The 18899-nt window shown below is 49.5% G+C and overlaps 1 protein-coding gene across 1 annotated transcript in view; it reads left to right on the top strand.

Moving 5' to 3' along the window:
- The first annotated feature begins 4054 nt into the window (after positions 1-4054).
- Positions 4055-18899, top strand: part of LOC139833155 (uncharacterized) — a 31557-nt gene continuing 16712 nt past the window's right edge. Inside the window, exons 1-2 of the mRNA XM_071823340.1 lie at positions 4055-4305; positions 4403-4854. Of these exons, the coding sequence (XP_071679441.1) occupies positions 4257-4305; positions 4403-4854 (501 nt within the window). The 5' untranslated portion in view covers positions 4055-4256. The remainder of the gene's footprint in view (positions 4306-4402; positions 4855-18899) is intronic.

Here is an 18899-nt window from a genome sequence, read left to right as displayed (position 1 = left end):
TGTGTGCACGCCAAGTGTCGTTGCCTAATCGACGGTACCCCGGAGGAGGGATCCTCACGAGGGGGAGAAGAAGTAGGGGCCATAGGGCGGAGTGCTCTCGGGACGGTGGTACGCGAGTTACCCAAAGCCTTCGAACACCCGCACGATGACAGGGCCTACCTGCGCTTGTCCTGAATTATCTGGCGCTTCGCGTTGTTACAATGAGTTGTGGTTGTTGCCTCTAGGGCTCCCGGGATCCGGCTTATAAAGGCGCACGGATCTAGGGTTTTCATGGAGAGTCCTAGCCGGATTACAGATAGCCTAGCTACGGTACAATATCTTGCCGTGCACGTCACGGATCCGCCTTCCTTACACGTCGTACCGGATCCGGGTTCCTCATGGGCCTCCATGGATCCGGGTTACTCCTAAGGTCGGTACGGATCCGGCTCGATCCTGGTGGACTTCTTTCTTCATGATCTACAAGAATCGGGCCGCCCGATGGGCCACATGCCTCATCACCGTCAGGCCACCGGGCTTGCCGGATCTAGGCACTGTCGATGGTACACCCATGAAGTATACCCACAACAGTAGCCCCCAGAGTTCTCCGAGTTTCGCCTGCAGTTTCCGCCTTGCTGGTCCATCATGATCCTCGGCAAACGTTGGTAACGCGGAGAAACTTGAAGAGCTCCAACTTTGCATTTTCTTCTTTTTCCAACTTATAGCCGGAAAATGCTCCCATCCCGCGGGACTTCATCCATCGACGTTCCAAAGAACATTTCCGGGTTACTCCCTGCTCGAATGAGAGACAACTTATCTTTACGGAATTACCCGGAATCTTAAAAGACTCAAACGGTTCCGGAAATCCTTCATCTTCAGATCATACTTAACAACGGAAGTTCCACATTTCCCGCGCACAACTTCCTCATTTCCCGCGCTAAATTTTCGCAGATGCAAATCTTCAGCCGGAATTTTCGGGAGTGCAGGGTTAAGTTACCTCCACGTCATTTTACCGCAGTTGACCTAAACACGTGTCATCCATCCAACGGCGTGACCGTTCAGTTTCCACCGTTGGATCCGGATCCCGAATCTCCGAGCGCGGCCTATAAATACTCCGCGGCCCGGTAAAAATCCATTCTTTTCACCCCTTCGCACCACATCGTCTTCCTCCTCGCGCCGCGCCGCCCGCCAGATCTTGATTCCGACGAGCTTTGCCACGGTGAGCTTCGCGCGCCGCCAAACCAAAGCTCCCCTCGCGCCAAGATTCCCACGTTTGAACGAGAAATTCGCTCCGCCGCCGATTCGTGGTCACGCGGGACGATTTCCTTCAAGTTCGGCGACCTCATCTTCGCCGGAGTTCCGTCGAGCCACCGCGCCATTAGCGGTAAGTACGCCGGCCTTGTAGAAGACAACCTAGTGTAGAAGATAGACTTAGTGATCCGGGTACTCAAACACTTTGTATGGGTGCAGCCGGAAGCATGCCACTCGAATCGTCACTATGTACTGGTAGCTCTTCGAGTAGCCCGGATCCCAACCAAATAGAACCCATATGCCCGGATCCCATATCATTCCTGCCACCATATGTTTCCGACATCAGACTAGCTCAACCTTTTTCCGCATCTTCCAGCACCGCTCCAGGCCGGATCCCTACCCTCCAAGAGCTCCAAGAAGAACTCGAGGGACAAGCTCGGATGGCAGCAAAGGTGCAGGAAGCGGAAAACAAGAGGGCGTCCAAGGCCCGGATCCGCGAAGGAGAACGGGGTCAATGGTGGCCTTGCGCGACCACCGACGTGGAGCTTAGAGAGCTCCAGAACGAAGGCATGATCTCCAAACACTGGAGTTTCACTCGTGACTCCGACGTCCCCAAGCCAGAAGCCGGAGAAATTGTCATGACCAAGGCTTGGGTGGAACGCGGACTTTCACTCCCTTGTTCGGAAATTTTTCTCTCCATCCTCAACACCTACAGGCTCCAGCCCCACAACATTTGCCCAAATTCATACCTTCTCTTGTCCAACTTCGTGACTCTCTGTGAAGGACATCTTGGGATCCGGCCAGATGTCAAGTTGTGGCAATTCTTTTTCCGGGTGAAGAAAGAAACCAAGGACAAAGCAATGGTGAACTGCGGAAGCATGACATTTATGCTCCGCCCTAACCGCATGTATCCTCCCCACGACTCGCATGAATCCGTCCGGTACTGGAATGCCGGATGGTTCTATGAGAAGAATGCTTCAGTCTCGGAAGTCCACGAAGGCCTGCCCCAGTTCGTCAACGAACCTCCGGAAGAACTTGCAAGCTGGAGCTTCGTCCCTTCACTCGCCCTGACTCCGATCTTGGAGAAGGCCGCGCGGAGAATCTCCTGGCTAGTCCACGACGGACTGACCGGAGCCCAGCTCACACTTAGCTGGTTTTCCCGGAGAATCCAGCCTCTACGCTACAACGCGCGCCTGATGTGCGCTTATACTGGGGCGGATGATCTTCTCCGGGTTACCCGCCACGATCTTCCGGCCGACTCTCTGAAGAGAAGGATCAAGACGCTGGTGAAGATTCCAAGGGGCCAACAGGTCCCGGAACTGTTCAAGGATATTTACACGAACGATCAGTGTCCTCCGGTAAGCTTTGTTCTTTCCGTTGCTCCAAACTTCCCAAGTTTTTTGATGTTTAACTCTAACCCTTGTTCATTTTCCTTCCAGCTCAACACTTTGGCGGAGGAAAACTTCCGCACCATCATTCGCGTCCCCGTCACCGGCGACACGGCGGAGGAGGCTCCGGAGGACGACGAGGAAGAAGAGGACCAGGCACCCCGCAAGGCAGCCCCTCGACCTACAAAGCGTCCCCGCGCCAAAGCTTCCGGCTCCGAAGCCGGAGCTAGCGGCGAGGCCTCCGCCAAGAAGCCGAAGACGACAAAACCACCTCCGCTAGACTCAAGGAAAGCGGAGCGTGCGCGTCTAAGAATGCTCTCGACAGCTGGCCAGGGCACACGCCCCATCATCCCCGGCGCCCCGTAAGTTTCCGAGCATGATGCAATTTTAACTTAGCGAAATTATCTCTTGTCTAAACCCTTTCACTTGTTTGCAGGAATCCGAAAACCGCTGCCACGCGGACCACCAGCCAGGAGCCCATCACAAAATACATGAAGAAATCTCCGGCTGTTGGTCCCTCTACTCCAGTTCCACCAAGCGTCTCCCACCCAACTCCCCAACCGTCGCCCCCTCAGGCTGATCCATCTCCCCCACCTGCCGCAAACACTCCACCGGAAATAATTCCGGTTAGCAGCGGGCATGCGGGTGAAGAAGATCCTAAGGCCAAAGGCCCTGCCCAAGAAGAGGCGGAAAAACAAGGCCAAGGAGAGGTTGAAGTAACTTCTTCCGAGAAAGCTGGAGAGGGCGCTGGCGACATGGTCGTTTTTCCGAAGAACTTTGGAGATCCGGCTGACACCACTTCCACCCCCAAGGCGTATGCCACTAAGTTTTTCAACAAGCTGACTGAAGCGGAGAAGTGGGAGCTTGAACAAGACCTGCTCAACGCCATGCTGAACAACGCACAGGGAAGCCTGATTCCAGGACATCGGAAATCCAGGACTTCAAGAAAAACGTTGGCCAGTTCTGCGATCAACTTATCTGCAAGCAAAAGGTACTCCCCAGTAGCCCCCAAGCATGTAGGCGGAAACTCAAAAAGTAGTTAGCGCTTATATGCTTAGAGAAAGATTACTTCCGGGAAAGTTTTTTAGAATGGACCAGTAGCCCCCAAGCATTATGGCGGAAAAGTTCCGACAATGATGCTTTAAAAGAAACCACTGCCACAGGCGGAATTTTTACTCCTGCACTGTTTAAATTTTACAGAACAGCAGGCGCTGCACTACGAGCTGCACAAGAACATTGCCACTGTAGCCGCGTTACTGCGAGTCGGGCGGAAAATATTCGGACCCTGAAAGATGAAAATGCAGAACTGGCTAAACAACTGGCGGACGCCCAAGGTTGGTTTCCGCCTTCTTCGTCATTAACCAAATTCCGACTTTAAATTTGCTGTTAACTTATGTTATTATAGGCGCATCCTCCTCCCTTGCAACAGCTTCGTCTGAACTTGAGAACCTGCGCTCCTCGTACCAAGAGCTGGAGACAAAACTAAAGGAGGCGGAACTTAAAAGGGAGCAGGCCGAAAAGCAGCTGGCGGAGAGAAACTCCGAGCATATCAGGGAAAAGGGCGAGCTGGAGCTGAAAAAGAATACTGATAGCGAGACCATCAGGAGGCAGCAAAAAGAGCTCAATGGACTCCGGAAATATATGGAGACGGCGGAGCATCACTGGGACTTGCTCAATGAGAACATCTTGGGTATGATATCGGAACCTTGTCAAGATATTTGCTCCGATTTTTTTTTTTTACTTTGCGCTCAAATTGCGTGCTTATATCCTGATTATCTTTTATGCAGAGCCGCTTGGGTACCCGGAACAGCGCCGGAATTTGTTCCCGCGGGACGACCTTCTGCAACTCGCGGGCGATGACTGCAAAGATCTCATCTCCGCCTCCCGCAAGATATGCTATAACTTGAACATCAAGAGGAGCCGCACTTGCGACGTGCGCAAGCTTATTGGTAAGATGGATGTTCTGCCGGAGCTGGTGACAGATCTGCAAGCATCTTCAGCCCGAGGCGCAGCTGCAATGGCCTTGACCATGTGCCTAGCACATACTCCGGGTCTTGAACTTGATGAAGTGACCACGGGCGTTCCTCCGGATGCGGATGTCGGCGCGCTGCTTGATGCAGTGAGCGGCTACGACACCCATATCGCGCGCAGGATCCGGCACGAGGAATTCTACGACAAGGTCGTCCTCCCTGCGGACGAGCCCTTAGAAGCGGAACTTCAAGAGGAACTCGAGGCCAAGGCGCGACCTGCGGAATCCGGAACCCAGTTTACCTGGACCAGCTCTAAGGATGCTCCCCAAGAGGAACCCAAGACCAGCACCGCTGCTTCTGAAGAGAAAGAAAATGAAGAAGACGTGTCTTCTCCGGCCGAAGGCGCCAAGGAACAGGATCCAAAGGGCAAGACTTCTCCGGCTAAGGGGAGTGAAAACTTTTATTCCTGCGGGAAAAACAATGCATCATTTTGGCCCCAGCGAGGGTTTGTAATAAGACTTTAAATTCTTAAGTAGCTAGGAACGAAACGATTATGCATGGGGCGGAAACACTTATCCTGCTATCCGTTAAATATTATGTGCATGTTTCGTTTTGTGTCGGAAAGCAAGTGCTGACTTCGTTATTTTCCGGCTTGCCCGCTTGACCTTCCACGAGCCGGAAAACCTTAGCCGGAAACGCTCGCTGCCGGCAGCGAAGCCCAATGGCAGTCCGTCCATAACCGCGGAAACAAGCCCCCAAGCATAGGTGCCGGAAATCGCTACTAGGAATCCACGAGTTCGCAACAGATAACAACTTAATCAGAAAACTTAAGCTTACGTCCTAAAGGACGATTTTGAAAAACACAACTTTCATACACGCCTAGGCGGAAATATCCAGCTCTGCGGTTTTAGTCGGAAAAACATACACGATCTAAAATGAACAAGTAAAGGAGGTAAAAGACTCAAAGAGTGAACCATAAGCTTTATTTCATTGATCATGTATAACTATTACAGAGTTTATAACTCGGAAAAAATATGCTAAGTGTAGAAAGGACGTAGCTGTGCGATATTCCAAGGGCGATCTGTTTCATCGTAGATGTCATCCGGATCCTCACGCTTGCGTTTCCGGTGCCAGTTAGCAGGTCTATCCCTTAGCTCGCGGAAATCAACAAGGTAGTACGACCCGTTATGAAGCACTTTGCTAACGACGAAGGGTCCTTCCCATGGAGATTGCAGCTTATGGTCTTTCACCTGTCGAAGGCGGAGGACCAGGTCTCCTGCCATAAAGGAGCGTTTCCGAACTCGACGGCGTGATAGCGTCGGAGCTTCTGCTGGTAGATGGCGGAACGCTGGTCAGCTAAGTTCCGAGCTTCCTCGATCAGGTCCACAGATAGCTGTCTGGCCTCGTCAGCTGTTTCTTCATTGTAGGCGGAAACTCACGGTGAGTCGTGGATGATGTCGGAGGGAAGCACGGCTTCGGATCCGTATACCAGGAAAAATGGGGTAAACCCTGTTGATCTGTTAGGGGTAGTTCGTAAACTCCACAAAACAGCTTCCAACTCGTCAGCCCAAGCTCCGGCTGCTCGTCGCAGCGGTTCTTCAAGGCGCGGCTTAATTCCTGATAAAATTAGACCGTTAGCCCGTTCAACCTGACCGTTAGATTGTGGATGAGCCACCGATGCAAGGTCCAGTCGGATCCCCATTGTGTCACAATAATCCCTTAACTCTCCCTGAGCGAAGTTTGTGCCATTATCTGTGATTATGTTGTGTGGGATGCCGAATCTCATCACGAGGCTGCAGACGAATTTTAGTGCCGTAGCACCGTCGGCTTTTCTCACTGGCTTAGCCTCGATCCATTTGCTGAACTTGTCAACAGCGACCAGGAGGTACTCAAAACCGCCAGGAGATGATCTTTTTAACTTACCAACCATATCGAGCCCCCAAACCGCAAACGGCCAGGTGATAGGTATGGTCTTCAGCTCTTGGGCTGGAGCATTTGGTTGAGTAGCGTAGTACTGACAACCTCGGCAGGTCTTGACTATTTTATCAGCGTCTTCTTTAGCTGTAAGCCAATAGAAACCTAACCGAAAAGCTTTTGCAATGAGTGATCTGGGAGCGGCATGATGCCCGCAATCCCCTGCGTGGATCTCTCTGAGGATTTCAATGCCATCTTGATTGGAGACGCATTTAAGAAATACCCCTGCTGCAATTCGTTTGTAGAGCTGTCCATCAACTATTGTGTAGGTTCTTGCTCGTCTGACGATCTGTCGTGCGAGGACCTCGTCCTCTGGCAACTTTTGATCGATGAGGTAATCCAGGAAAGGCTGTGTCCAAGCCGGAATGATAGCCATCACTTCCCTAGCCGGAGACACAGCCACCTCTGGGTTTTCCGGGTTAGCGCCCTTAACTGAGGGTATCCGGAGATGCTCCAGGAAAATGCCAGGCGGAATTTGTTTCCTGCTGGATCCGAGCTTGGATAGCATGTCTGCCGCTGTGTTGTCGTCTCTTCTGACGTACTTGACTTCGTATCCGAGGAAGCACTTGGCGAGCTCATCAACTTCGTCTCTGTAGGCCGCCATGACGGAATTTCTGGCGTTCCAGGTTCCGGCTACTTGTTGTGCCACCAGGTCGGAATCTCCACAGCATATGATGTGCTTGATCCCAATTTCCTTAGCGATGCGCAGACCGTGTAGTAGGGCCTCATATTCCGCCATGTTGTTAGTAGCTTCGAAGTGGATCTGCAGAACATACTGCAGTTCTTCTCCGGTAGGGGACTTCAGGGTGACTCCGGCTCCACGAGCCTTGATGCTGCTTGGATCCGTCGAAGTGCATGACCCATGTTTACGGTTCCGGCTCCAGACTTGCATCCGGAGCTTCTGTCCAATCTGCGACGAAATCTGCCAAGACTTGGGATTTAACCGCAGTCCTGGGCTTGTAAGCGATGTCGAAGGCGGATAATTCGATGCCCCATTTAGCCGTACGTCCTGTTGCGTCAGCGTTGTTGAGAATTGTAGACAGCGGAGCCTTGCTCACGATCATTCTTGTATGCTCTTGGAAATAGTGCCTCAACTTCCGGCTACCCAGGAACACTCCATAGGCTAGCTTCTGAAAGTGAGGGTACCTTTGTTTTGACTCCGTCAGCACCTCGCTAATGTAGTAGACAGGTCTTTGGACGTCATATTCATGACCTTCTTCCTTTCGCTCCACCACGATGACGAGGCTGATGACTTTGTTGGTAGCTGCCAGATAAAGGAGCATTGGCTCTGACTCTGCTGGAGCTGCCAAGATAGGAGGGGAGGTGAGAATTTCCTTCAACCCTCGAAGAGCTGCGTCAGCTGCGTCGTCCCAGACAAATTTGTCTGTTTTCTTCAGCAATTTGTACAGAGGTAGCGCCTTCTCGCCAAGACGGCTAACAAACCTCGATTGCTGCAACACAACCGATTAGTCGTTGCACATCTTTGAGACAAGTTGGCATTTTGATGCACAGGATTGCCTTGATCTTTTCCGGGTTAACCTCAATGCCTCTGTGAGAGACTATGAAGCCAAGGAGTTTTCCGGCTGGCACGCCAAAGACGCACTTCAGCGGATTCAACATCATCTTGTACCTACGGAGGTTGTCAAAGGTTTCTGTGAGGTCGCTGATCAAGTCGGATCCTTTCCGGGTCATGACCGCGATGTCGTCGACGTAAGCGTGCACGTTCCGGCCAATTTGGTCCTTCAGGCACCGCTGCATCGTACGTTGGTAGGTAGCACCTGCATTTTCAAACCAAAGGGCATAGTAACATAGCGAGTAAGTACCGAACGGGGTAATGAATGAAGTCGCCTTTTGGTCGGATTCCTTCATCCGGATCTGATGATACCGGAATACGCATCAAGAAAACACAGAAGTTCCGCCCCCGCCGTCGAATCAATGACTTGGTCAATGCGCGGCAAGGGGAACGGATCCTTCGGGCAATGTTTGTTCAAGCCAGAGTAATCGATGCACATTCTTAGTATTTCAGTGTTCTTTTTGGGTACAAGGACGGGATTCGCGACCCAATCGGTATGGATAACTTCCATTACAAAACCTGCTTCTAGTAACTTTGCTAGTTCCATTCCTATGGCGCGGCGCTTCTTATCTCCAAAGCGTCGCATAGCTTGCTTCACTGGTTTGGCCCCGGATTTATGTTGAGGTAGTGCTCGGCGAGTTCCCTAGGTACTCCGGACATGTCGGAGAAGGTTGCCATGCGAAGATATCCATGTTAGCGCGGAGGAACTCGACGAGCGCGCTTTCCTATTTGGGGTCCATGTTGGCTCCGATGAAACCTGCTTGGAAGAGTCACCTGGAATGAGGTCATGCTTCTTGGTTTCTATCGCGGGCTTGAAGGAGGTTTTACGCTCGGAGATCTGCTTCTTGGTGGTTTGCATCTCGATCGGATCCACCGCGGCTCTGTAGCCTTTCAGCTCTTCTCCGGATATCACAGACTCTGCGAAGGCGGCTTCGCCTAACTCGCACTCATGAGCCTTTTTGTAGTCTCCGGATACGGTAATCATACCTTTAGGACCCGGAATCTTGAGCTTGTTGTAAATGTAGCACGCTCTTGCGTGGAACTTGTGGTAGGTGGGCCTGCCGAAGATGACGTGGTAGGAGCTCTTGAAGGGCACAACTTCAAACGTGATCTTCTCTTCGCGGAAATTATGAACATCGCCAAAAGCCACGGGAAGTGTGATGCTGCCGAGGGAGTTTGCCTTCTTACCCGGAACCACACCATGAAACTCAGTGGTGCTGTGCTTGAGCTGTTCCTTGGTGAGGTTCATCCGCTCTAGAGTCTCCAGGTACATGATGTTCAAGCTGGCTCCGCCATCCATGAGGCACTTGGAGAAGTCATACCCGTCTATGCGGGGACTTACAACCAAGGCGTAGCATTCCTTTGGCACAATTGCGGGATGATCCTTCCGATCAAATGTGCATGGAATTTCCGACCACCTGACGTACTGCGGCACAGCCGGAACTATGGCGTTCAGGATCCGGGTAGCTGACTTGGAGGCACGTACTGTTGGGGTTCCGAGGAAAGTGTGGTAAGCCCCCACGCTCTTTTTGTCGAATGGATTGGATTTACCTGCGGCTCCTGCCTTGGGATCCGGCGAGTTATCGTCCTCATCCATCGCCTCGGAACTATCGTCCTCCTTGTCTTTGTTCTTGCCCTTGCCACCTTTTCCGCGAGGGCGGTGCTTCCGGGCGCGCTTGTATCCGGCCTCCGGGTCGTTCTTTAGATCATTGACCCACTTGCAGTTGCGGTTGGTATGAGTGGACTTCCCTGTAACCGGATCCAGATGGGCCAGGCAGGGCATGTCTCTGTACTCCTCATAGGTTTGCGGGGCGCGGGATCCGGCTGCAGTGACCTCGGAGGTATCTTTGCGACCCCTGCCGGCTCCGCCTCCGCGTCCGCGTCCTCTTCCGCCTCCTGGACCTCCGCGTTGAAACGCCATGGCGACCATCTCGGATCCGCCACTCTTCTGGTCATCAGGGTTCTTGCGCTTATGGCTGCTGCTACCGCCGTTGTCGCGGTTCTTCTTTTGTTGATGCAGGGGGATTGCTGTGGCTGCGAGGTCACCGCCTGCGTCGTCATCGGCGGCAGTGTGGTCGCTGGCGATGGTGATCATGTCGTCCAACGTCAGTTGATTTGCATTGACCATGCAAGTTAGCTTGTGTCGCAGCAATCCTCCTCGCTGCAAGCCCCCAATGAAAGCGTGCATTGCTGTGCGGTTGTCGACGTTCTCGCACTCGTTTCTGCATGCCAACCATCGGGTGAGGAAGTTCCTCGATGTTTCGCCCTTCTTCTGGATGCATGCCTGCAGGTCGCTTGTTGTGGCAGGTCTCTTGTAGGTGCCCCTGAAGTGTTTCTCAAAAGCGTTCTTCAGGTCGAACCAGCAAAAGATGGAGTTCTTCTCAAGGTCGCTGAGCCAGATCCGGGCTGGACCTACAAGGTACAACTGAAGCATGCGGCAGGCGATGTTAGGGGTTCCTCCGGCGAAGGTTACAGCATTATAGTAATCCTCTATCCCGGTATCCGGCCTTTCGGTGCCATCATAATGCTTCAGATTTCCGGGTAGCTTGAGGTTCATCCTTGGCTTTGGTTCCTCTCGAATCATTCTGCCAAAGCACTTCGGACCAATGTAGTCGGTTCTGTACTCGTTAAGGCGGTCCCGCGCGTCGCGCGAGCCGTGGCGAGGAGATTTTGAGCGAGAGCGAGATCTCCGGCCATTGCCTCCGCCTCCACCTCCGCCGCCACCACTAGGTGGTGGTGAGGGAGACCTGCGAGGTGGGCGGTCTGACCTCTTGCTTCCGCCATCTGAATCTCCTCGACCTTCCTGGTGCTGGCTCCGGCTCCTGTGGCTGCCTTCGCCTTGGCGCTGGCTGCCCTGGTCGTTCCGGCGAGGCTCCGGATCACGGATCCGGCGAGGCTCTGGGTCCCGGCTCCGGCGAGGTTCTGGACCGCGGTCCTCATTCCGACTCCTCCTGGGCTCGGGCTCATGAACAATGTTCTGGTTCCGGCGAGGTTCCGGCGAGCGCTCCCTGTTTCTGTTTCTTGGTAGCACGTTGTCGCGGATAACAATCCCACCATGCCCTGGGGGCCTGGTGTTTCCGGCTGGACTACGGCGGCGAGGGGGTCGCGGGTAACCGTTGGGCGGAGGAGAGGGGTTGCGGTATTTGTCTCGTCCAGAGTACATCGCATCCTTTCCCTTTCTTGGATCTGACGGTGGCGTCTTTGATGGTACGGGGATTGGATTTGGGTGTTCCCTGGCTTTCCTTCTGCGCTCCGAGGATCCGGTGTGTGATTCATCATCGGGTCGCCGATCAGCGCGGGCGTCCTTCTGCGCGGTAGATAAACAGATATCCGGATTGGATTCCAACCTGCGCGAAGTATCCGCCTTGCTTTGCTGCTGCATTGCTGAAGCGACGAGAGTGCGAAGATAGTTGATATCAACCTCTTCGTCCTTCTTCTGCAGTAGTTCCGCAGCTTTTAGCATGTTGTCCTTTGGGGTTTCGAGCGGCTGGTGCTCTGCGGGCGTGTTGAAGGGTATCCTGCGAGGCGGAATTGCTTCTCTAACAATTCGATCGGCCTCCGCCTGTGCATAGATCATCTTTACTTCCCACTCAGCCCTCATGCTCTTGACCTGCTCGAGTGTGGCAGTAATCTCGCGGTCCTGCCTGTCGAAGTTTTCCAGCCAGGCTGCATGATCTGCCCTTCCTACCTTTAACGCAGCTTCGGTATCGGCGAGCCTCTTGGCTGTGGCCAGCATTTCCTTTCTGGCGGTCTCTAGAGCCTCCAGATCTGCGGCGTCGCCGGGGTTATAGGTGTGTTAAGAACTGCTCGCGCGGCCACCTCCTCTCGCTGACGGGATTTCCTCCGGGAAGAATCCCTTTGGGGTCGCACCGAGACATTGGAGATCCTTGTTGGGATGGTTGAGGGTCGGATTGGCTGACTTGGTCTCCAGATCCGGTTGTCCCAGTAGCTGCTACCGTTGCGAGAACCTCGCTTAGGCTGGGCGGAGTCGACTTCGGGCTGATCATCGTATCCGTATTCCCTTATCTTGCGAACGAAGTCATCAGATTCCATGGAGGGGGTATCTCCGGAAATTGGGCTCAAAGTTGCCCAAAATTGACTCTTCAACCGGAGTCTCGCTCTCTCCGACAAGCTCGGCCCCGATCCGGATCCGCGTTGTGTTCCGGTGCCTCTTCTGCTCGGGACCAGCTCCGTCTTCTTGAGAGGCGGTTCCGGCGGTATGGGCCAAGAAGTGTACGAAGTGGCACCTCTGCTTTTCTAACACCTGGGAAACCCAGGCGGATCTGCATTGGTCTTCCACCTTTGTTTCCTGCTCAGGGGCGGATTGGGTGGGCTTTGAAATTTCTAGATCCAAGGCGGAATCTTCCTTGGGAAGCTCCTGCGTCTTAGATCGGATCTTCGCGACAGCGTCCAGCTCTGTGGCGGTCGCGTCTGCGTTACTTACCAGCGGGTTTCCGTCGGAATCGACGGTTTCCCCGATGAAGATGTGTATACCGCCAATTGGGACGATGGAGAGCTTGACGGGGTTTGTCCTAGCCGGAATCCAGCACTCATCCGGAGGGACGATCGGCAGATTCCCGGCGTAAAGGACGCGTCCCACAGCGATGGTGTCGCCGTAGCTTCCCATGGCGGAACCCTCCCGGTTCCGGCCTCCGTACGCCACGAGGCCCCACGGTGGGCGCCAAGCGTCGTTGCCCTAATCGACGGTACCCGGAGGAGGGATCCTCACGAGGGGGAGAAGAAGTAGGGGCCATAGGGCGGAGTGCTCTCGGGACGGTGGTACGCGAGTTACCCGGCCGGAACACCTGCACGATGACGGGGCCTACTGCTGCTTGTCCGGAATTATCCGGCGCTTTCGCGTTGTTACAATGAGTTGTGGTTGTTGCCTCTAGGGCTCCCGGGATCCGGCTTATAAAGGCGCACGGATCTAGGGTTTACATGGAGAGTCCTAGCCGGATTACAGATAGCCTAGCTACGGTACAATATCTTGCCGTGCACGTCACGGATCCGCCTTCCTTACACGTCGTACCGGATCCGGGTTCCTCATGGGCCTCCATGGATCCGGGTTACTCCTAAGGTCGGTACGGATCCGGCCTGCTGATCCTGGGCTGGACTTCTTTCTTCATGATCTACAGCAACTGGGCCGCCCGATGGGCCACATGCCTCATCACCGTCTGTGGGCCACCCGGACTTGCCGGATCTAGGCACTGTCGATGGTACACCCATGAAGTATACCCACAACACCAAGTTTCACATAAAACTAACACTTTTGTGTCCTTAATGAAGAAGATAAAGAAAAGTCTCGCCAAAGTTTTTTTAAGCACCAAATTTTGTCTTTCTTACATAGGGCACACAAAATGTTGGCTTCCCGCATAACAACTTTATGAGCATATAGAACGTGAAGATATACATTTCACACTACGGGAGAACTCGTCGTTGCCGTGCGACCGATCGCACGGCAAAGAGCCTATTTTGCACGGCAAAGGCTTTGCCGTGCGTCGACGCACGACAACGTCTGCACGGCATAGACTCCGACGGCAAAGACGACATTGCCGTGCGCATGACCAACATGCACGGCAAAGGCCTTTTCCGTGCGCGCGTTACGTTGCCGTGCGGCAGCCGCTTTGCCGTGCGAGGCATCGTTGCCGTGCGTGCGCCTCGTTGCCGTGCTAAATAGGCTCTCAGATGTTGCCGTGCGGATTGTCGTTGCCGTGCGTGCTGCTTGCTGCGCACGGCAATGATTTCTTTGCCGTGCGGCGGCTCACGGCATTGAAACGCTGCACGGCAGCGCCTGTTTTTCCCGTAGTGTCAATTTTTTCTTCGAAATTTTTAACATCTTAAACAGTGTTTAAAACTCATTCCAAAAACTAGGAGTATATGCTCCTGGGTGCAAAAACATCTCGTCCGGAGTCTCAAGTCTAGATAAAAGTCAAACGAAAGGCAGTGCCACTATCTCACATATCTCACTTGTCCCACTCCCACATCCATGCCATGGGACTTACATTTTAGGTCAACATGAAGCAATCGATTAGACTATTTGTTTACAATTGGGTTTTTCAGTTTTTCACCAACAACGTAAGCTACATGAACCGAGATTCCCTCTAAAAAACTTTTATTTTGTGCAAATCTCAACCCGAAATTATTTTTATTTTGTGGTAGAAAAACAAATGACAAAATCTGATATGTTTTGGAGATTTGAAAATAACTACTCAGATCTACGATTTTGTCATTTTTGTGTATCTCAGAGTATAAAGTATTTGAAATTGAATTTTTACATGTTTGTGGGTTACATCAACTATATTCGGATTTTTTCAAAAAAATTTAAAACTTAAAAATATGATTTTTGATTTTTTTTTAAAAACAAGACCACTGGTGCATATGTGCACCAAATCTTTGTCCTAAGTTAAATAGTGCTTTTGACTCTCAACGCAGGCAAATTTGCAACTTGCTCTTTTAATGGACATATATAGTATTTCTGATAATTTGTAGCATGAAACATTGGCAACTTGCTTTTTTCAGTTTTTCACAATCAACGCAAGCAACATGAACCGAGATTCACTCAAAAAGAGAAAAAAAACTTAGCAAGATCCAGGAAAGAAGCTTCATGCCCAATGGATGCGCGAGGTAGGTGCAGAGCCGCGTTCCCGGCGGCTGCCGTGTGGACGTGCGGACATGCGTTGAAGCAAATAACAAACTAGTATCATCGTTGAGCAAACTGCTTGCCTTGGCTGAATGTCCTTTTCTCCAAAATTGACTTCTCGTTGTAATTCGTGTTCATCGGTGTAGACGGACAGGAGGAAGAATTAAAGAAGCCTGCTTTCGTAGCTGACGTATCACGTGCAGCTTGGGGCAGCCGGTACTCAACTCCGTTTCAACGCCACACCTGAGACGGCAGCTTCCACAAAAGATGGTTCCGGCGAAGGCGACGGCGACGCTGACTTGTGTATCTCCGCCAGGAATGTGGATTCTCTATGCGGTAAAACTTTTTGTTTCGAGAATGATGCGCGGTAAAGCATTATTCCTCCCCCCAGAGCAACTCTAACTGACACTCCAAAATGCGGCGCGTTAAAAGTAGGCGCGTGATGTTGGTGGCAGCTTTCGTTGGAGTTTTTTTTTTTTTTTTTTGCAGCCTGTGGCGTTTTATCGGGCGTTACAAAATACAGCACACCGGGCGCAGCACAAACAACCTACAAACACACATAGGATCAATAAGATCAAACACATAAAATAAATCTACAATAAATTATCTAATTATTATTACAACACAAGCAAATAGTCCATCAACAATACAACAAATACCACAACGTATTCACCAACAATACAAAAATTAATTTATTGTTGCCGGTCCATCCATCGCCACCACTCCTTGATGAGATTAAGTTGAAGCTCATCGTGCACCTCGGGCTGCCGAATCGAATAGTAAGAGGCAACAAATCGGGCAAATCCTCTCTTCTCACCTATCCACTTGGACGGGTTGTCCCATCAAGTCATAGTAGAAGTAGTCTTCTACCCACGTTCATCCTCGATGACTATGTTATGCATGATCACACCAGCGGTCATGATATATATACCAAAGGATTGTTTGATTTTAAAATCTAGTCGGTCCTCTCATAATAGAAACTATTATCTTGTAAAATCCCAAATACTCTCTCCACATCCTTCCTAGCCGCCGATTAGTACTATGAAAACCAAGTATTTTCTTAGATTTTTTTCACCAGTTTCACAAATGTTCGCCACCTTGGGTAGATGCCATCTCCAGGGCACACTACAACAAATGTGACATTCTATGACGCTCATTCCGTGACGATACAGTGAAAAAACGTCAGGGAATAGTCAAAATTTCAGAAACTGTGACGTTTTTTGACTGAAACGTCATGGAATGAGCGTCATAGAATGTCACATATGTTGTAGTGGCAGTACATGTAGTTTGTATGTGCGACCATAATCTCCGAGTTCAATAATGTTCAATTTTTTTATTTTTTAAAATTCTCGAAATTTTCCAAATCTAAAAATTGTCTAGATATGAAAAATGTTCACTAAAAAGTAGGTTTTGAAAAAAATTTGAATTTTTCCAAATTTGAACTTTTTATAGACTATGCAAAGTTTGAAAATTGTTCTTGCCAAGGGAATGAAGACCGAGCGGAACGAGGGAACGAAACCCGAACGAAGACTAAGACTATGGGTGAGCCCACATCTGGCCGAGGGTGTGCTGCGCATTGCACCCACCGACCAGGTCGGCGTATATGCCCTCCCACGACGTCGGTAAATGCTATATACCGACCAGATCGGTGTAAATGCCCTCCCACGGAGCTAGTAGATGTTATATGCCGACCAAATCGGTGGTTACCAACCATCTCACAACCCCCACACAGGGGCTAGGCGAAAATGTTGGACCTACGAAAGGTTGTTTACGAAAGGACCTTACGGATTGATGTGGATTTCTAGACCTAATCCCTCTGCTTTTCCTCCTTGTCTATCCGTAACTCAATTCCATAACAAAACAGCCCATAGCTATAGCATTACTCCTGACTTAGGTAACACGTTTCATTTTTCGTTTCTTTTTCTTTTTTTCTTTTTTTTTCTATTTTGTTTATTTTTGGAATTTGTTTAGATTTTCAAAGTTTTTGGATTTTATAAAACAAAAAGATTTGAAAAAAGTTCCAAATTTGAAAAAAAACAGATAAAAAATTGCTCATATTTTAAAATATGTTTAGATTCTAAAAAACAGACACTTTTAAAATGTCCACTTTTCAAAACCGCTCAAATTTTAATTTTTTCGGAAAAAATAGATTTTAAAAATGACCAAATTTCAAAATTGTTTAAAATTTTAATATATTGGGACACCTTTCGAAAGCTGGAAAACCCGTACAGAAAACCAGGAAGACAAGTTGAAAACCCCGTTAAAACCTGGCAGAAAACCGGCTACATTGGATGGGCCTGGCCCAAAAGAGAAACGAGGGGTTTGCGGCACCGATCGCGGGCCGCATTGCGTGGCATATAACTGCGATTCCTATATGCCGACCAGGTCGGCACCTGCAGCGCGCCGCACACCCCTCGCGCGCGGTGTGGGCCGGCCCGGTTAGGCGACTTTTCACTGTTTTTTCTCCCTTTTCTTTTCTTTTTTTCTTTTCTATTTTCTGTTTTCTTTTTCAGTGTTTCTTTTTTTGTTCTCTCATTTTATTATTTTTTAAATAATTTTCGAAAACTTTCAAATCTTGAAAAATGTTCAAATTTGAATGAATTTCGAAATTTAATTTTTTTTGAATCTTGAACAAATTTTGAAATTTGAACAATTTTTTATTTTGGAACGATTTTTTAATTTTGAACGAATTTCGAAGCTGGAACAAAAAAAATTATCTTGAACGAATTTCAAATTTAGAAGAATTTTGAAAAAATTTAAATTTTGAACGATTTTTAAAATTTGAACAAAATTTTAATTTCGAACAATTTTTTAATTTTGGCAATTTTCAAAATTTGAACGAAATTAAAATAGAACAGTTTTGAAATATGTAGACAGAAAATTTTGAACAAATTTTGAAAACATAAAAAGGCATGTAAAATGTTAGTTTAAAAAAAACTCTAAACAGAAAAAAAATAAGAAAACGAAAACGAAAAAAGAAAAAGAGGTTTACCTGCTAGGCCGCGGCCCAGTTAACTGCCGGGAAGGTGGAGGGTGTGCGGCAACTCTTTCGTGCCGATCAGGTCGGTGTATAGCACCACCCGTCTTTTCGCGCTTGAGTTGGAGCCCGCTGTGCCTGCGTACGATCCACCACCGCGCACGTGAGCTTTTTTTTGAGATGGTGATCAACGTTACCTTAGGAAGAAGATCGACGAGCACGATGGGACGGAGCAACGCGCGAGGAAGAAGACGATCGACGAGCACGATGACCGACCGGAGGGGTTGTGTTCACTTGTCGCGATGAAGTGAGTGGGGAGGTGCTACCCACCGAGCTGGTCGGTGCCGATCGGGTTACCGCACACCCCGCGCGCCCCACGTTACCAAATGGGCCGCAGCCCAACAACAGGTAAGCTGTTTTTTTTTGTTTCTTTTTATTTTCGGCTGTTTGTTTTCTTTTTTAAAAGACATTTTTTTAAAATCTGAACATTTTCAAATTTTAATATTTTTCAAATTAAGAAGAAATCACTTTTTAAAAATCTGAACATTTTTCAGATTTGAAATTTTGTTAATTTGAAAAAAAATATTTTTTTCTATGAACAATTTCAAAATTTGAAAATTTCTGAATTTGAACAAATTTTATATTTCAACAATTTTCGAATTTGAACGATTTTTATATTAGAACAATTTTCGAATATGAACGATTTTCATATTTGAACAATTTTTGAATTTGAACAGTTTTCATATTCGAACAAATTTCAAATTTTATTAATTCTCAAATTTGAACGTTTTTCAAATTTAAACATTTTTCGTATATAGACTTTTTCAATTTAAACAAAAAAAATAAACAGAAAGAAAAGAAAATAAAACAAAAAACAGAAAAAAAAAAGAGAAAACGAAAGCGAAATCGGAAAAACGCTAAATGGGCCAGGCCCAATACCCGACCAGGGTGTGCGGCAACCGCATCGGCACCGACCTGGTCGGTGTATCTATACCTAATAATAAAGGAGCTAAGGTTTCTGCCAAAAATTTCGTCCAACTTTTTATTGGACCGTTTTGCCCTCCCACCAAAACACATACAACGCACCATTGCCATCGTACCGATTCGCTGGTCAAACTAAGCCGTATTTTCCTCTGCCTCCTGATTCCCC

The sequence above is a fragment of the Lolium perenne genome, chromosome 1 (genome assembly GCF_019359855.2).
Source record: "Lolium perenne isolate Kyuss_39 chromosome 1, Kyuss_2.0, whole genome shotgun sequence".
NCBI classification, from domain to species: domain Eukaryota; kingdom Viridiplantae; phylum Streptophyta; class Magnoliopsida; order Poales; family Poaceae; genus Lolium; species Lolium perenne.
This window is presented reverse-complemented; position numbering and strand designations above follow the sequence as displayed.